At 45.4% G+C, this 18,462-nt stretch overlaps 1 protein-coding gene across 2 annotated transcripts in view; it reads left to right on the forward strand.

Moving 5' to 3' along the window:
- Window positions 1-266: 266 nt before the first annotated feature.
- ZNF425 (zinc finger protein 425) overlaps window positions 267-18,462 on the forward strand; it is a 23,758-nt gene continuing 5,562 nt past the window's right edge. Inside the window, exons 1-3 of one of the 2 annotated variants that reach the window (XM_032245115.1) lie at window positions 267-410; window positions 8,434-8,560; window positions 15,220-15,378. In XM_032245115.1, coding sequence (XP_032101006.1) covers window positions 276-410; window positions 8,434-8,560; window positions 15,220-15,378 — 421 coding nt within the window. In that variant the 5' untranslated portion in view covers window positions 267-275. Of the gene's footprint in view, window positions 411-5,050; window positions 5,096-8,433; window positions 8,561-15,219; window positions 15,379-18,462 lie in introns of those variants that run through there. The other variant, XM_032245116.1, reaches the window with a different exon arrangement.

The following is an 18,462-nucleotide window of genomic DNA, read 5'->3' on the forward strand; positions in this document are numbered from 1 at the left end:
CCCCGGCCCCTCCTGTCTCCCAGTCCCTGCTCTCTCCATGTCCACCTGCTCCGCCATTTCCCCTCCCGTCAGCTCCCTCAGTCGTCTCCGACCGCCTCCCTCCCATGCAGATCCTGGCAGTCCGAGGGTCCCACAGAGATCGGCGTGCTGCGGCCTGCACAGAGCGAGCCCGGGCCCCTCCTCTGAGGACCGATCCCCGGGCAGCGCCGCTCCTCCAGCCCGCAGGGGGCGCTGTGGGGCGGAGCGGGCGCCGAGGCCGGGCGCCGAGTCCCAGCATGCACCGCGCCCGGCCGCCGCTGCGTTTGGGGGCACCCAGGCAGTGCCTGGGAGTCGGGTTGGGGCGGAACGGAGGGGAGGCCGTGCCAGGCGGGGCCGGTTCGTGCGGAACCGCCATGGCCGAGCCGGCTTCGGTAAGAGGGGCCAGTAGACGATGCAAGCTCTGTCGAAACTCGGGTCCCTGTCGCGGCTGGAGTGGGATCCGCGTCCAGGGAGTGGGGCGGCGGGGACCCGGCCTAGGGGTTGGCAGTGGCCCACGGACTGAGCTCCGAGCCGGGCTGGAGGAGGCGCAGTCTTGGTGCGTGTGCTGTTCTGGCATTGACGCCGGGCTTGGCAGCGCGCTTCTGTGGCCCTGGCCATTCCGAAGGCTGAGGCGGGAGCAGCGCTTGAGCCCTGGAGCTCTGCGCTGTATATGCGCTTTGCCCATCGCGCGGTGGCTCCGAGTTTCGCATCTGTGTTGTGACCTCCCGGGAGCGGGGACCACCGGGTTCCCCAGGGAGGGGAAAGTGGCCCAGCTCGGAAACTGAGCAGGGCAAAACTACCGTGCTGATGGTTAGTGGGAACGTGCCTGTGAATAGCCACTGCCCTCCAGCCTGGGCAACAGCCAGAGCCCGTCTCTTTAATAAATAAATAAAAATTGGTTTGGGAGAAAGAATCCGGGTGGGAAAGATCTGTGCCTCGGCCTGTTATTGGCTTGGGTCACCAATGCTGTCCCCGTCTTCAGTGTCGGGGCTCTGAACCTCGGGGTCTCTCTGGAGCCCGTGCTCTCCTGCTGCAGTCTCAAAGAAGCACATCTGTATAAGCAGATGAGAAAAAGTTAGGAGAAGGAAAACTGGAAGGAGAAATTAGAGACTGCTCCTTCTAGGAAAGAACAGAAAACAAAATGAGTTGGGTGGTTAGCGTAAATCGAATTTACCGTAAATGCTCTAGTATTGTAATGAAAAATTTGAGCGGTTTTAGTTTGAAAGGCATATCCTGAGGCTTAATCCAGGAAACCCTGTTAAATTTAGTTAAGTATAACCTGCTTAAATGTGCAAGTTTTTCTTGTGCCCCCAATGAAATTTTGCAATCTTACTAATGTAATTCTTCCTATTTGCATTTCATTCTTCCCTTTTGCCTCCCACCCCTTTTCCCCAGCCTCCACTGGCTGGTACAGATTCTTTTCTGATTTCTTCAAGCTGTGTTTCTACAGCCAGACTTTCTTTTTTTCTCTTCTCTTTAAATGATTGGGAACCTCCTGGAATATTCCTCTCTGTTCTATGAAAGTTTGTGGTAGCTCTTCTTTGGCTGTACATTTCAGTTCATAGAAAATGTGCTAGCAGTTTCTTGGCTAATGTATTATTTGGAATAGGCAAGGAGAAATCGTTTTCTTGATTTTCTTTTCCACTGTAACAGTTTAGTGCTAATTGTGAATATGGTCACAAATGGTAATTTTATAGGTAGAAAACACATGGATGGCCAGGCACAGTGCCTCACACCTGTAATCCCAGCACTTTGGGAGGCCAAGGTGGATGGGTCACCTGAGGTTTGGAGTTCAAGACCAGCCTGACCAACATCGAGAAACCCTGTCTCTACTAAAAATACAAAATTAGCCAGGCGTGGTGGCACATATGTGTAATCTCTGCTACTTGGGAGGCTGAGGCAGGAGAATCGCTTGAACCCAGGAGGCAGAGGTTGCAATGAGCTGAGATCGTGCCATTGCATTCCCGACTGGACAAAAAGAGTGAAACTCCGTCTCAAAAAAACAAACAAAAAACACATGGGTGAGGTACAAGGAAACTGTAAAGGAATTTGGTTTAAATTGCATTGTAAAAATAACAGTAAGGCCAGGCGTGGTGGCTCACGCCTGTAATCCCAGCACTTTGGGAGGCCAACGGGGGGCTGCTCAGCTGAGATCAGAAGTTCCAGACCAGCCTGGCCAACATGGTGAAACCCCGTCTGTACCTAAAAATAGAAAAATTTGCCAGGCGTGGTGGTGGGCACCTGTAATCCCAACTACTCAGGAGGCTGAGACAGGAGAGAGATCTTGAACCTGGGAGGTGGAGGTTGCTGTGAGCCGAGATTGTGCCACTGCACTCTAGCCTGGGTGACAGAGTGAGATTCTGCCTCAAAAAATAAATAAACAAAAATAAGAGCAAGTTTGAAGTTGTTTGTCATAATAGCTGATACTTCAGCTTTCAAGGCTATGATAGTTTTGATGATAGAATTATAGCTCTGAAATTTTTCTCTCCAAAATCCCAAGTGTCAAATGTCAGGTCTCCTAGATTTCCTTATTGAGAGAATTTACTTTAGTGCTTCTGACCAACATTTTCGACTATACACTTGGGAAGAGTCTTAGCCATCTTTCATGGTGTTCAGTGCTTTTCTTGTAGGCTCTCGTCTACATTTATAGCACAGAATCTGAAAGGAGTGAAAATGGAATTTTCAGAAGTTACACATATTCTGTTGCTTCCCTATCGCTGCAGTGGATCTGTCCTTGAACACCCAGGAAGAGCAGCCCCAGTTAGTTGAGCTCATAGTAGAGGTTGTAGATTAATGGTCCATGAGCCAGTGGTGGCTTGCAGACATTTTGCTTGAAACACCCATAGTTAAAATTGTGAATTTTAGTTTCCAGCATGAGTTTACATAAAATGATGTATGTTTTCAGTTTCTCTTAAAGAAAATGAGATATCCCAGGTGTGGCACAGTGGCTCCCGCCTGTAATGCCAGCACTTTGAGAAGCCAAGGTGGGTGGATCACCTGAGATCAGGAGTTCAAGACCAGCCTCGCCAACATGGTGAAACCCTATCTCTACTAAAAATAGAAAAATTTACCGGGTGTGGCGGCACATGCCTGTAATCCCAGCTACTCGGGAGGCAGAGGCAGGAGAATCACTTGAACCTGGGAGGTGAAGGTTGTAGTAGTGAGCCAAGATTGCACGATTGCACTCCAGCCTGGGTGACAGAGTGAGACTCCATCTCCAAAAAAAAAAAAAAAAAAGAAAGAAAGAAAAGAAAATGACACATCTCAATGTAAATTATAAAGCTATAAAACCTGTAGAAGATGACACTGGAGAAAATTTTTGAGACCTAGGGCGTGGTAGGAAGTTCCTAGATGTGGCACCACAAGCACAATCAATAAAGGAAAAATGATAAATTGGACATCATCAAAATTTAAAACTTTTGCTTTTTGAAGGATCCTGTTAAGAGGGCAAAAAGATACAGACTGGGGGAAAATATTTGCAAACCACATATCTGACAAAAGACTCCTGTCTAGACTACATAAAGAGCTCAGTCAAGCAAGGTGGCTCATGCCTGTAGTCCCAGCACTTTCAGGACCTGAGGCCGGAGGATTGCTTGAGCCCAGGAGTTTCAGATTAGCCTGTGCAACATAGGAAGACACCATATGTATTTAAAAAAATATATGAGTCTCCCCTGGACAGTTAAAAAATCCAATTAGAAAATGGGCAGAAGATATAAAGTGACATTTCACCAAAGAGAATATATGCATGGGAAAAAACACATAAAAAGAGTTCAACATCATTACTAATTAGAAAAACCAAATTAAAGCCGCAGTTAGAGGTCACTATACACCTATTAGAACAGTTAAAATAAAAAGTAGTGACATTGCCAAATGCTGGGGAGGGTGCTAAGAAATGCTGTCTTATAGATTGCTGGTAGGAATTTAAAATGGCAGCTGGGCGCAGTGGCTCACGCCTGTAATGCCAGCACTTTGGGAAGCCAACGCTGGCAGATCATGAGGTCAGGAGTTCAAGACCAGCCTGGCCAACATAGTGAAATTCCATCTCTACTAGAAATACAAAAATTAGCCGGTCCTGATGGCACGTGCCTGTAGTCCCAGCCACTCAGGAGGCTGAGGCAGGAGAATCACTTGAACCCAGGAGGCAGAGGTTGTGAGCTGAGATCACACCACTGCACTCCAACCTGGGCAACAGAGTGAGACTCCATTTCAAAAAAACAAAAAAAGTTCAGGCACGGTGCCTCACGCCTGTAGTCCTAACACTTTGGGAGGCCGAGGTGGGTGGATCACCTGAGGTCAGGAGTTCAAGACCAGCCTGGCCATCATGGTGAAACCCCCATCTTAAAAAAAAAAAAAAGAAAAAAAGAGGAATGTAAATGTAAAATGGCTCAGCAACTCTGGAATATAGTTTCGCATTTTCTTTAAAAACTTAACATATACTCATCATATGACACAGCAGTTGTTGTCTTGGGCGTTTATCCCAGAAAAATAAAAACATGCCCACCAAAAATCCTGTACATGATTGTCCATAACAGCTCTTTTGGTAATAGTCAAAAAGTTAAAACCCAAATGTTTCTCAGTAGGTGAATGGTTAATCAAACTGGTATACTCATACCGTGGAATACTACTCAGCAATAAAAAGGATGAAATACAGTCATGGGTTGCCTAATGACAAGGATACATTCTGAGAAACACATTGTTAGGCAATTCTGTGGTTGCGCAAACATCACTGTGTACTTCCAAAAACCTAGATGGTATAGCTAACTACACACCTAGGTTATACGGTATAGCCTATTTCTCCTAGGCTACAAACTTGTACAGCCTGTTACTGCCCTGAATACTGCAGGCAGTTGTAACACAGTGGTAAGTATTTGTGTATCTAAATATAAAAGTACAGTAAAAATGCAATATTATAATCTTTTTTTTTTTTTTTTTTTTTTTTTTTTTTTTTTTTTTTTTGAGATAGAATCTCGTTCTGTGGCCCAGGCTGGAGTGCAGTGGTGCAATCTCAGTTCACGGCAACCTCTGCCTCCTGGGTTCCAGCAGTTCTCCTCAGCCTCCTGAATAGCTGGGATTACAGGTGTGCACCACCACGCCTGGCTAATTTTTGTATTTTTAGTAGAGAAAGAGTTTCACCATGTTGGCCAGGCTGGTCTCAAACTCCTGACCTCAAGTAATCCACCTGCCTCGGCCTTCCAAAGTGCTGGGATTACAGGCATGAGCCGCTGTGCCCAGCCCAGCAATATTATAATCTTATAGGACCACTGTTGTGTATGTGGTCTGTTACTGAAGCATCATGTGGCACATGATTATACTGGTAAACATGCCAACTTGGATGAATCTCCAGGACATTATGCTGATAGAAAAAAGTCAATTTCAGAAGATTGCATGCCATATGATTCCATTTATATAACGTTCTTTTTTTCTTTTTTTTTTTGAGACAGAGTCTCACCCTGTCGCCCAAGCTGGAGTGCAGTGGCGTGATCATGGCTCACTGCAACATACACCTTCCAGGTTCAAGCAGTTCTCTTGCCTCAGCCTCCCAAGTAGCTGAGACTACAGGCGTATGCCACCATGCCCACCTAATTTTTGTATTTTTAGCAGAGATGGGGTTTCACCATGTCGGCCAGGCTGGTCTCAAACTTCTGCCCCAGGTGATGATCTTCCTGCCTCAGTCTCCCAAAATGTTGGGATTAAAGGCATGAGCCACCACACACAGCCAGCATTCTTGAAATGACAGAATTGTGATGGATAATGGATTTGTGGGTGTGATTATAAAGGGCCGGAACAAGGGAGCTCTTTGTGGTGATGAGATGCAGTTGTTTCTCAGTATCCACAAGGGATCGGTTCCAGGATTTCTCACAGATACCAGAATCCATGGATACACAAGTCCCTTATATAAAATGGCAAACTTTGCATATACCCTGTGCACATCTTGTACATAAATCATCTCTCAATTACTTATAATACCTAATACAATATAAATGCTATGTAAACAGTTATGCTGGATTTAAAAAAAATTTATAGTATCTTTTATTCTTGAATTTTGAAATATATTAAATTTTTACTTTTTAATTAATTTATCTTTTTAATTTATTGTTGCTTTTGAGACAGAGTCTTGCTCTGTCGCCAGGCTGGAGTGCAGTGGTACAATCTTGGCTCACTGCAACCTCTGTCTCCCAGGTTCAAGCAGTTACCCTGCCTCAGCCTCCCCAGTAGCTGGGACTACAGGCACGTGCCCTACGCCCAGCTAATTTTTTGTATTTTACTAGAGACAAGGTTTCACCATGTTGGCCAGGATGATCCCCATCTCCTGACCTCATGATCCACCTGCCTCAGCCTCCCAAAGTGCTGGGATTACAGGTGTAAGCCACCGTGCTCCGCCTTTTTTTATTGTTTAATAGAGACGGTCTTGCTATGTTGCCCAGGCTTGTCTCAAGCTTGAGCTCAAGCAGTCTTCCCAACTTAGCTTCCCAAAGTGCTGGCTAATTACCATATCTGGCTTTTATTTTTAAAGTACTTTTGATCCAAGGTTGGTTGAATTTACGGATGTGGAACCTGCAAATACAAGGGCTGACTGTAGTTTTGTTTTCTGATTGCAGTGGTGCTTACATGAGTCAGTATATGTGATGAAATAACAGAATTATACACACACATCGTACCAGTGTCAGTTTCCTTGTTTTGATATTGTACTATAATGTACAATATGACATTTTGGGTAAACTGAGTGAAGGGTACATGGAACCTTTTTAAAATTAATTTTCAGCCAGGCACGGTGGCTCACGCTTGTAATCCCAGCACTTTGGGGTGGATCATCTGAGGTCAGGAGTTGGAAACCAGCATGGGCAACATGGTGAAACCCCGTCTCTACTAAAAATACAAAAGTTAGCAGGTGTGGTGGCAGGTGTCTGTAATCCCAGCTACTAAGGAGGCTGAGGCAGGAGAATCATTTGCACCCAGGAGGCGGAGTTTGCAGTGAGCCAAGATTGTGCCATTGCACTCCAGCCTAGGGGTGTACTCCAGCCTGGGGGAGAAGAGTGAGACTGTCTCAAAAAAAAAAAAAAAAAGAATTTCAAAAATGTGAGCTGACCAGGTATGGTTGCTCATGCCTGTAACCCCAGCACTTTGGGAGGCCAAGGTGGGCAGATCACTTGAGGTCAGGAGTGTGAGACCAGCTTGGCCAACATGGTGAAACCCCATCTCTACTAAAAATACAAAAATTAGCTAGGCATGGTGGCAGGCACCTGCAATCCCAGCTACTTGGGAGACTAGGGCAGGAGAATCACTTGAACCTGGGAGTCGAAGGTTGCAGTGGGCCAAGATTTTGCCACTGCACTCCAGCCTGAGTGACAGAGCAAGACTCTGTCTCAAAAAAAAAAAAAAATGGCTGGGCACGGTGGCTCATGCCTGTAATCCTAGCACTTTGGGAGGGTGAGGTGGGTGGATCACCTGAAGTCGGAAGTTCGAGACCAGCCTGACCATCATGGAGAAACCCCATCTCTACTAAAAATACACAATTAGCCAGGAATGGTGGTGCATGCCTGTAATCCCAGCTACTCAGGAGGTTGAGGCAGGAGAATTGCTTGAACCCTGGAGGCGGAGGTTGTGGTGAGCAGAGATTGCACCATTGCACTCCAGCCTGGGCAACAAGAGTGAAACTCTGTCTCAAAGAAAAAAAGAAAAATAATCCAGGTTCGTTTGGAACTCCTGAACTTAAGCAGTTCTCCTGCCTCAGCCTCCCAAGTAGCTGGGACTATAGGCCAACTTACATAGAAGTCTTCTGTGTTATTTTTGCAACACCTTGTGAATCTATAATTATTTCAAAGTAAAACATTTTCAAAAACTGACCCATCCAGCAAAACTGGATCCAGTCTTCCACAGCAGTAATTGGTTGCTGCTAAGTAAAGCATCCCTCTTTAGATGATCTTTGTGCTCAAAGGCCTGCTATTCATTCATTCTAGTTTATTATTTTTGAGATGGAGTATCACTCTGTAACCCAGGCTGGAGTACAGTGGCATGATCTTGGCTCACTGCAACCTCTGCCTTCTGGGTTCAAGTGATTCCCCTGCCTTAGCCTCCTGAGTAGCTGGGACTACAGGCATGTATCACCACGCCCAGCTAATTTTTGTATTTTTAGTAGAGGTTTGCCCTGTTGGCCAGGCTGGTCTCTCAAACTCCTGGCCTCAGATGATCCACTCACCTTGGCCTCCCAAAGTGCTGGGATTATAGGCATGAGCAATCATTCATTTATTTTACTTGGCTCCAATGAACATTTGTGACCCCTTTGTTGTTTGTTGTATAGGCACCATCCAGCGATAAGTAACATGTTTTCTTTCTGTATCTCAATAAAGTAATGGACATTAAAAAACAAGGCAGCCTTAAAGTAAAAATGTATGTATATGCTATTTGTGATTCCAGGTGACTGTGACCTTTGATGATGTTGCCTTATATTTTTCGGAACAAGAGTGGGAGATCCTGGAGAAGTGGCAGAAGCAAATGTATAAGCAAGAGATGAAGACCAATTACGAGACCCTTGATTCCCTGGGTAAGATGGGCTTCTAAGGAATCACTTTTTGGGAACCAGCCTAGTAGTACCAGGCTTCCTTCCCTGTATGAGTCATGGGCTGGTTGAATATGATACTGTGCCCTAATGTCTCTTTCCTGATGTCTCCTTCCAGCCGCATTGGTGGTGTAGTGGTGAGCATAGCTGCCTTCCTAATGCCTCCTTCCCTACCTATAGTAGCCTGGGAATATTAAATTCCTTTTTATCCAGTGGTATCTGTGCCTTTAGTATTATTAATATTCTGAATTCTCTGTCTCCCACCTTAACCCTCCCCCATTTCTCCCACAGTTAGAATGACTAAGTAATCTAATTGCCCCTCTCTTTTAAAAGAGTGTATTCTTTTATTTTTTAATACTTTTGTGCCTCCTTATTGTGTTGTCTAAATAAGATGAATTTCTCATCTTCACAGGAACTCTGGCTTTCATGAGGAGAACATAGGGATTGAAAATAAACTGGGACACAACATAGTGCACAGCGTGAATATAACAGGCAAGAAAAGCTGCCTGGGTGGAGAAGGGAGGACAGAGCAGTGGGATGGGACACTTAGGTAACTCCAGGGACATACTCAAGGAGTAGATTAAAAAGATTACAGAGAAATTTGGGGAAATTATAACTTGCTACTTAACTGGCTCAGTCTGACACATTTTTGTATCATTAAATGTGTGATACATTTTTATATCAATAAATAACTAAATTTCTGCTGGTATCAATATAATAAGTGATTCCAGCTGGGTCTGGTGGCTTATGCCTGTAATTCTTGGACTTTGGGAGGCTGAGGCAGGCAGATCACCTGAGTTCAGGAGTTTAAGACCAGCCTGGCCAACATGGTGAAACCTCATCTCTACTAAAAATAAAAAATTGAGCTGGATGTGGTGGTGGGCGTCTGTAATCCCAGCTACTCAGGAGGCAGAGACAGGAGAATCACTTGAACCTGGGAGGTGGAGGTTGCAGTGAGCCAAGATCACACCATGGTACTTAGCCTGGGCAACAAGAGCAAAACTGTCTCAAAAAAAAAAAGATTAAAGAGAAATTTAGGGAAATTGTAACTTTCTGTTTATCTGGCTTACTCTGACACATTCTTGTATCATGAAAACCATTTCTGGCCGGGCACGGTGGCTCACGCCTATAATCCCAGCACTTTGGGAGGCCGAGGCGGGTGGGTCACGAGGTCAAGAGATCGAGACCATCCTGGTCAACATGATGAAACCCCGTCTCTACTAAAAATACAAAAAATTAGCTGGGCATGGTGGCGCACGCCTGTAGTCCCAGCTACTCGGGAGGCTGAGGCAGGAGAATTGCTTGAACCCAGGAGGCGGAGGTTGCAGTGAGCCAAGATGGTGCCCTTGCACTCCAGCCTGGGTAACAAGAGCGAAACTCCTTCTCAAAAAAAAAAAGAAAACCATTTCTACTGGTATTAATGTAGTAAGTGATCTCAGTCTAGCCTGAAGAAGTCATTCCCTGTTTGGGGTGTTTATAATTTACTGTGTCAGATATGAATGACAAGAGTCGACCATGTGAAATTAGGGGGAAGAGAATTCTAAGCAGAGAAAAACTAGGGCAAAGAGCCCAGGGTAGGAATGCATGGGCTCAGTTTGTTGGGACCCACACTGAGCCTGTGGTAGGACACGCACAGAGGGCTGGTGAGAAAGTGATGCCAAGGCAGGAAGGTCCCCATAGGACAAGATAAGGAGTTGGATTTTATTCTCAGAACAAGGGGAAGATGATGGGGGGATTTAAACAGTGGGGAGTGGTTTCCTTTTTTTTTTTTTTTTTTTTTTTTGAGATGGAGTCTCACTTTTGTTGCCCAGGCTGGAGTACAATGCGTGATCTTGGCTCACTGCAACTTCTGCCTCCCGATTCAAGTGATTCTCCTGCCTCAGCCTCCTGAATAGCTGGGATTACAGGCACCTGCCACCACGCCCAGTAAATTTTTTGTATTTTTATTAGAGATGGGGGTTTCACTGTATTGGCCAGGCTGGTCTCGAACTCCTGACTTCAGGCGATCCACCTGCCTCGGCCTCCCAAAGTGCTAGGATTACAGGCGTGAGCCACCATGCCTGGCCAGATTTACTTTTTAAATGGTTACTTGGGTTGCTACATGGAGAATGAATCATAGTGGATAGCAATGAAAGGCGACACTAGCCAACTTGGTGTTGACTGTTCTGGTGCGATTTTATGGCAGCTGAACCAGGTAGTTAGTAATTAAGACAGAGAGAAGAAGGTGGTCTCTAGACAGGTTCTGGGGGCAGAATCCCAGATTTTGCTGATGGATTGGATGTGGAGTAAAAGGGTAAAAAGAATCAACTCCTCGATTTTTGGTTTGAGCATCCTGATGGTGAGTGGCTTTGTTCACTAACAGGAGGAAGGGTCAGGAGGTCGCACATTTGGGCCGCATTACATCTGAGATGCTCATAGACATTTCCATGAACATAAAGTATGTGAAACTGAAATTCTAAGTTAAGGTCAGGACTGGGTTTACAGAATCGAAAGACGTTATAAGGATGGTATTTTCAACTATGGGGCTGGTTTGGGATCATCTAGGGAGAATGTATAGATAGAACAGAAAGAGCCCAGGGATACCTCGGCATTTAGACTAACCTGAGGAGACCGAGACCCAGTAGCCAGCAGGGTGGGACAGATGAGAGCCGTGTGCTGATCCAGTGTTGTTTTGAGGTGTCACAATTAGTGCTCTAGAACTTTGAGAATTCAGTCTGATTTTTCCAAATTTTAAAAATTAAATGGTATTACGTGCCAATGATTTTCTGTAGAGAACATCCAGATCCCAGCTCCAGAGGTTAGGATTCAGCAGGTTTGGGCACAGGCCCAGGGATCTACATTTTTCACAAGTATGTGAGGTCCTGCTAATGCTGGCGGTACCCACTTCCCTTGGAGAAGCCTTGATCTGAGGGCTGAGCCATGGCTGACACCACCAAAGGCTCGTAGAGGAAGAGGCTTCCTGCTGCCTGCTCTGAAGACCCTTTACTGATTTATGAAAACCCTTCTCTTAGGCTTACACCACTAGACTGCATTACTTTCTACCTCTTCATCACTGTCATTTAACAACCTCCTGTTTCTATCACTTCACTGATCAAAAATGTTGGTACTTCGATATTTGCCAGGCGCAGTGGCTCACACCTGTAATCCCAATACTTTGGGAAGTTGAGGCAGACAGATCACTTGAGGTCAAGAATTTGAGACCAGCCTGGCCAATGTAGTGAAACCCCATCCCTACTAAAAATACAAAAAAAAAAAAAAAATTAGCTGGGCGTGGTGGCCCATGCCTGTAATCCTAGCTACTCAAGAGGCTGAGGTAGGAGGATCGCTTGAACATGGGAGTTGGAGGTTGCAGTGAGCCGAGATCGTGACACTGCACTCCAGCCTGGGTGACTAAGACTCCATCTCAAAAAAAAAGAAAAAAAAAAGAAAAGGAAAAAAAGAAATTTGATATCTGAATAGTTCCTTGGATGTGAGCCATCTAATCCGAAAGTTTAGTGATTGAAGTTCCCTCCTTAACTCCCTGTAAATTTTCTTTTTTTTTTTTTTTTTTACTCACATTGTTCTCATAATGATCACTTTTTAAAATCCTCATCATCCCTAACTTCTCTGCTTCCTTTAATTTTGTGAAATATTGGGCCGGGCACGGTGGCTCATGCCTATAATCCCAGCACTTTGGGAGACTGAGACAGGTGTATTACAAGGTCAGGCATTTGAGACCAGCCTAGGTAACATGGTGAAACCTTGTCTCTACTAAAAAGACAAAAAATTAGCCAGGCATGGTGACAGGCACCTATAATCCCAGCTACTCGGGAGGTTGAGGCAGGAGAATCATTTGAACCCAGGAGGCGGAGGTTGCAGTGAGCTGAGATCGTACCACTGCACTCCAGCCTGGGCAACAGAGCCAGACTCCATCTCAAAAAAAAAAAAAAAAAAAGGGCAGGGCGTGGTGGCTCACGCTTGTAATCCCAACATCCCAACACTCTGGGAGGCCAAGGCAGGCAGATCACGAGGTCAGGAGTTCGAGATTAGCTGGGCCAATACGGCAAACCTTGTCTCTAGTAAAAATACAGAAATTAGCCAGGTGTGGTATGCACCTGTAATCCCGGCTACTTGGGAAGCTGAGACCAGAGAATCCCTAGAACCCAGCAGGCAGAGGTTACAGTGAACTGAGATTGCACCACTGCACTCTAGTATGGGCAACAGGGTGAGACTCTGTCTCAAAAACTTTTGTGAAATATTGCAGAGAATATTTAAACTGAAAAGTCTTTTTTTTGAGACAGAGTCTCGCTCTGTTGCCAGGTGCCAGGCTGGAGTGCAGTGGTGCTATCTCAGCTCACTGCAACCTCTGCCTCCCAGCTTCAAGCAATTCTCCTGCCTCAGCCTCCCAAGTAACTGAGACAACAGGCACGCACCACCACGCCCAGCTAATTTTTGTATTTTTTAGTAGAGACGGGGTTTCACAATGTTGGCCAGGATGGTCTCAATCTTCCGACCTCGTGATCCACCCACCTTGGCCTCCCAAAGTGCTGGGATTACAGGTGTGAGCCACTGAGCCCGGCCAGTCTTTTTTTTTTTTTTTTTTTTTTTGAGACAGAGTCTCACTCTATCACCTACCTAGGCTGGAGTGTGTAGTGGCATGATCACGGCTCACTGCTACCTCGAACGAACTCCTGGGCTCAAGTAATCCTCCCAACTCTGCCTGCTGAGTAGCCGGGACCACAGGCATACGTCACCACACCTAGCTAATTTTTAACATTTTTGTAGAGATGGGGTCTCCCTATGTTGCCCAGGCTGGTTTTGAACTCCTGGGCTCAAACAGTCCTTTCACTTCAGCCTCCCAAAGTTCTGGGAGTACAGGCATGAGCTACTGAGCCTGGCCTAAACTAAACAGTAAGGCCGTCTTTGATTGTCATTCATGTAGTTTTTTTTTTTTTAGACTGAGTTTCGCTCTTGTTGCCCAAGCTGGAGTGCAATGGCGCAATCTCGGCTCACTTCAACCTCCACCTCCCGGGTTCAAGCAGTTCTCCTGCCTCAGCCTTCCAAGTAGTTGGAATTACAGGCATGTGCCAGCATGCCTGGGTAATTTTGTATTTTTAGTAGAGATGGGGTTTCTTCATGTTGGTCAGGCTGGTCTCAAACTCCTAACCTCAGGTGATCCACCCACCTCAGCCTCCCAAAATGCTGGGATTACAGGCATGAGCCACCATGCCCGGCCATCATTCATGTAATTTCAGCGGCTTTCATTTTTTGACTTAACTTAGATCTCACATCTCTAGGAATCAAAGTCAACTATGAAATGACTTTTATTGTGGATAATGGTAAAAGAGAGAGAGAGAGAGCCTGGGCATGGTGGCTCATGCCTGTAATCCCAGCACTTTGGGAGGCTGAGGTGGGTAGATCACCTGAGGTCAAGAGTTCGAGACCAGCCTGACCAACGTGGTAAAACCCTGTCTACTAAAAATACAAAAATTACCCAGGCGCGTTGGCGTGCACCTGTAATCCCAGTTACTCAGGAGGCTGAGGCAGGAGAATGGCTCCACCTGGAAGGTGGAGGCCGCAGTGAGCTGAGATCATGCCACTGCACTCCAGCCTGGGCAATACAGCAAGACTCCGTCTCAAGAAAAAAAAAAGAGAGAGAGAGAGAGAGAGAAACAAAATTAAAAAAATAATAATTTTGGCTGGGTACCTGTAATCCCAGCACTTTGGGAGGCTGAGGCAGGCAGACTGCTTGTGCCCAGGAGTTTCAGACCAGCCTGGGTAACATGGCAAAACACTATCTTTATAAAAATACAAAATTAGCAGGGTATGGTGGTGAGTGCCTATAGTCCCAGTTACTCAGGAGGCTGAGGTGGGTGGATCACTTGATCCCTGGGAGGCAGAGGTTGCAATGAGCCAACACTGTGCCACTGCACTCCAACATGGGTGACAGAGTGAGACTCTGTCTCAAAAAAAAAAATAAAATAATAATGATAATAATTAAAAAGTATATATATAGAGAGAGACAAAGTATCGGTCTGTTGCCTAGGCTGGAGTGCAGTGGTGCAATCTCTGCTCACTGCAACCTCTGTCTCCCAGGTTCAAGCAATTCTCACACTTCAGCCTCCCCAGTAGCTAGGATTATAGGCATGCACCACCATGCCCAGCTAATTTTTTTATTTTTAGTAGAGACAGAGTTTGCCATGTTGGCCAGGCTGGTCTCTAACTCCTGACCTCAAGAGATCCGCCCACCTCGGCTTCCCAAAGTGCTGGGATTACAGGCATGAGCCACCACAACCAGCCAAAAAAATTATTTTTATTTAAGTATTGGCTGGGCACAGTGGCTCATGCCTGTAATCCCAGCACTTTAGGAGGTCGAGGCGGGCGGATCACCTGAGGTCAGGAGTTTGAGACCAGCCTGACCAACTTGGAGAAACCCTGTCTCTACTAAAAATACAAAATTATCTGGGTGTGGTAGCACATGCCTGTAATCCCAGCTATTCAGGAGGCTGAGGCTGGAGAATCGCTTGAACCCAGGAGGCAGAGGTTACAGTGAGCTGAGATCGTGCCATTGCACTCCAGCCTGGGCAACAAGAGCAAAACTCTTTCTCAAAAAAAAAAAAAAAAGTATTCAGTAAACTCAAAGTCTGTGTGAACTCTATTTGCAGGGTATGCTTTTTCCAAGCCAGATTTGATCACATGGATGGAACAAGGGAGAATGCTGTTAATCAGTGATCAAGGACTCTTACATAGAACAAAAAGGACAACCGGTCCTCCTACTGATGAACAGTTGGACATGAAGAATACTGAAAAGTTGCCATGTTTTGGTGAGTAAGATGGATTTAAGGTCATGAATTATTTAATTTTTCTAACCTTGTTTCCTGAATATTTCTTTTTGGATACCTGGCTAGAGCTAGTCAATAAGAAACATTATTTTGATGGAGAATGTTAATTTTCTTTACTCAAGAGGGTAGCAAAAGTGGCCGGGCACGGTGGCTCATGCCTGTAATCCCAGCACTTTGGGGGCCTGAGGTGGGTAGATCACCTGAGGTCAGGCGATCCAAACTAGCCTGGCCAACATGGTGAAACCCTGTAGCGGCAGGTGCCTGTAATCCCAGCTACTCGGGAGGCTGAGGCAGGAGAATTGCTTGAACCCTTTGGGCTACAGAGTAAGACTCCATCTCAAAAAAAAAAAAAGAAAGAAAAAAGAGGGTAGCAAATGTGAGACTGTATTATGTATTACTTTCATACAGAGAGAAGATATATATACACACATATACATATGTATATACATATTAAAAAAAATTTTTTTTTTTTTTGAGACGGAGTTTCGCTCTTGTTACCCAGGCTGGAGTACAATGGCGTGATCTCGGCTCACCGCAACCTCCGCCTCCTGGGTTCAGGCAATTCTCCTGCCTCAGCCTCCCGAGTAGCTGGGATTACAGGCACGCGCCACCATGCCCAGCTAATTTTTTATATTTTTAGTAGAGATGGGGTTCACCATATTAGCCAGGCTGGTCTCGAACTCCTGATCTTATGATCCACCTGCCTCAGCCTCCCAAAGTGCTGGGATTACAGGCGTGAGCCACTGCGCCCGGCACCTGGCTAATTTTTTGTATTTTTAGTAGAGACTATATTTCACCATGTTGGCCAAGCTGGTCTTGAACTCCTGACCACAAGTGATCCACCTGTTTGGTCTTCCAGAGTGCTGGGATTAGAGGGGTGAACCACTGTGCCTAGTATGGTGATATGTTATGTTTAAAAAAAACAAATCCTGGAGTGGGGACCAGGAAAAAAAATCCTGGGAAGAAGATGAGAATTCCTTGTAAAAGAACAAGGGATGGCAGGGCGTGGTGGCTCATACCTGTAATCCTAGCACCTTGGGAGGACAAGGCAGTGGATCACCTGAGGTCAGGGATTCGAGACAAGCCTGGCCAACATGGCAAAACCCCATCTTTACTAAAAATACAAAAATTAGCCACGGGTGTTGGCATATGCCTATAATCCCAGCTACTTGGGAGGTTGAGGCAGGAGAATAGCTCTAACCCAGGAGTCGGAGTTTGCAGTGAGCTGAGATTACACTACCGCACTCCAGCCTGGATGACAGAGGAAGACTCTGTCTAAAAAAAAAAAAAAGAGCAAGCAAGTGATCCATTTGTTAAAACCCTGAGAGGAAAAACCACCTCCCTGTCACACTATCAAGTCTGCTTGAAAATACAGAAATGAAAAAGCCTCCCATCTTGTACAAAATATTTTTTTATTGTACAGAACTTTAAAATTGGGTTTTTGCAACTCCTTTTGAAGGAATTCCTTTTGCATTTCTTGTAACATAAGGGAATATGTCACTTTTTGTAGTCTGTGAATGCTTTTCTAAGTCCTTGGGAGTCAAGGAATCCTCTGAAGAAGGAGACTTTGAACCCAGGGAGTGTGTCCAAGCTCCATCAAGAGGATGAAAGAACTCCCTGGTCAGGCACGGTAGCTCACACCTGTAATCACAGCACTTTGGGAGGCTGAGGAGGATGGATCACAGGAGGTCAGGAGTTTGAGACCAGCCTGGCCAACATTGTGAAATACCATTTCTACTGAAGATATAAAAATTAGTCGTGCGTGGTGGCAGGCACCTGTAATCCCAGCTACTCAGGAGGCTGAGGCAGGAGAATTGCTTGAGCCCTGGAGGTGGATGTTGCAGTGAGCCAAGATTGTGCCATTGTGCTCCAGGCTGGGCGCCAGAGTGAGACTCTGTCTCAAAAAAAAAAAAAAAAAAAGTAAAGAATTCCCAAGGGTTTCATTTGATTGCCACTGTCTATTCATTCATTCATCTAACCAATATTGAATGCCTACCACAGTCACAGGAGTACATTTATGTTACTTAGGTGAGGGCAAAAAACTTTATATAATGTATGTGTATATATACATATATAAATAAAACAATTGCTACACTCTAGATGTTGATCATCTTACTGACATGGCAATTAAGTTAGCCAATTTATTGAACTAGACATAGTTGAATTAGTCAACTATAAAATAAGATTGCATATGAGTTAATAAAATAGTAAGTAATCCCTGATTCCATGCTACAGGGATTTAGAGGAGAAGGAGTGGAAAAGAGACAGCAATATCTCAGGAGGACTCTAAGAGGAATTAGAATATAAATAGCCAAAAATGGGCAGATTTGGTTAGAGAAAGAAGAATCAGTAGGGGTCATATATGACCTGACGCTCAGAAGTAGGAACAAATCTATTACGTTTAGAAAGCAGAGAAGACTAGGCTGGGCGCAGTGGCTCACGCCTGTAATCCCAGCACTTTGGGAGGCCAAGGCAGGTGGATCATGAGGTCAAGAGATTGAGACCATCCTGGCCAATGTGGTGAAACCACATCTCTACTAAAAATACAAAAATTAGCTGGGCATGGTGGCACATGTCTGTAGCTCCAGCTACCCGGGAAGGTAAGGCAGGAGAATCGCTTGAACCTGGGAAGGGAAGGTTTTTTTGAGACTCCATCTCAAAAAAAAAAAAAAAAAAACAGAGAAGACATCAACATGCCTGTAGCTGAATGATACTCTTGGAACATAGTGGGAGGAGAAACAAACCATTGTCAGATTACCTAAGGCAGGAATGCCAAGGTGGAAAGTTTGACGTCATCCTACAGAATGGGAGGAGCTTGGAAAGATTTTGGTGGTGGTTGTTCTTGACAAGGAGTCTTGCTCTGTCGCCCAGGCTGGAGTACAATGATGCAATCTCGGCTCACTGCAAGCTCCGCCTCCTGATTCAAGTGATCCTCCTGCCTCAGCCTCCCAAGTAGCTGGGATTACACGAGCTCGCCACCATGCCCAGCTAATTTTTTGTATCCTAGCCTCCCAAAGTGCTGGTATTCAGGCCAGAAAGATTTTTTTTTTTTTTTTTTTTTTTTTT

Source organism: Sapajus apella, unplaced genomic scaffold (assembly GCF_009761245.1).
Source record: "Sapajus apella isolate SASKATOON/1434 unplaced genomic scaffold, GSC_monkey_1.0 scaffold56, whole genome shotgun sequence".
NCBI lineage: Eukaryota > Metazoa > Chordata > Mammalia > Primates > Cebidae > Sapajus > Sapajus apella.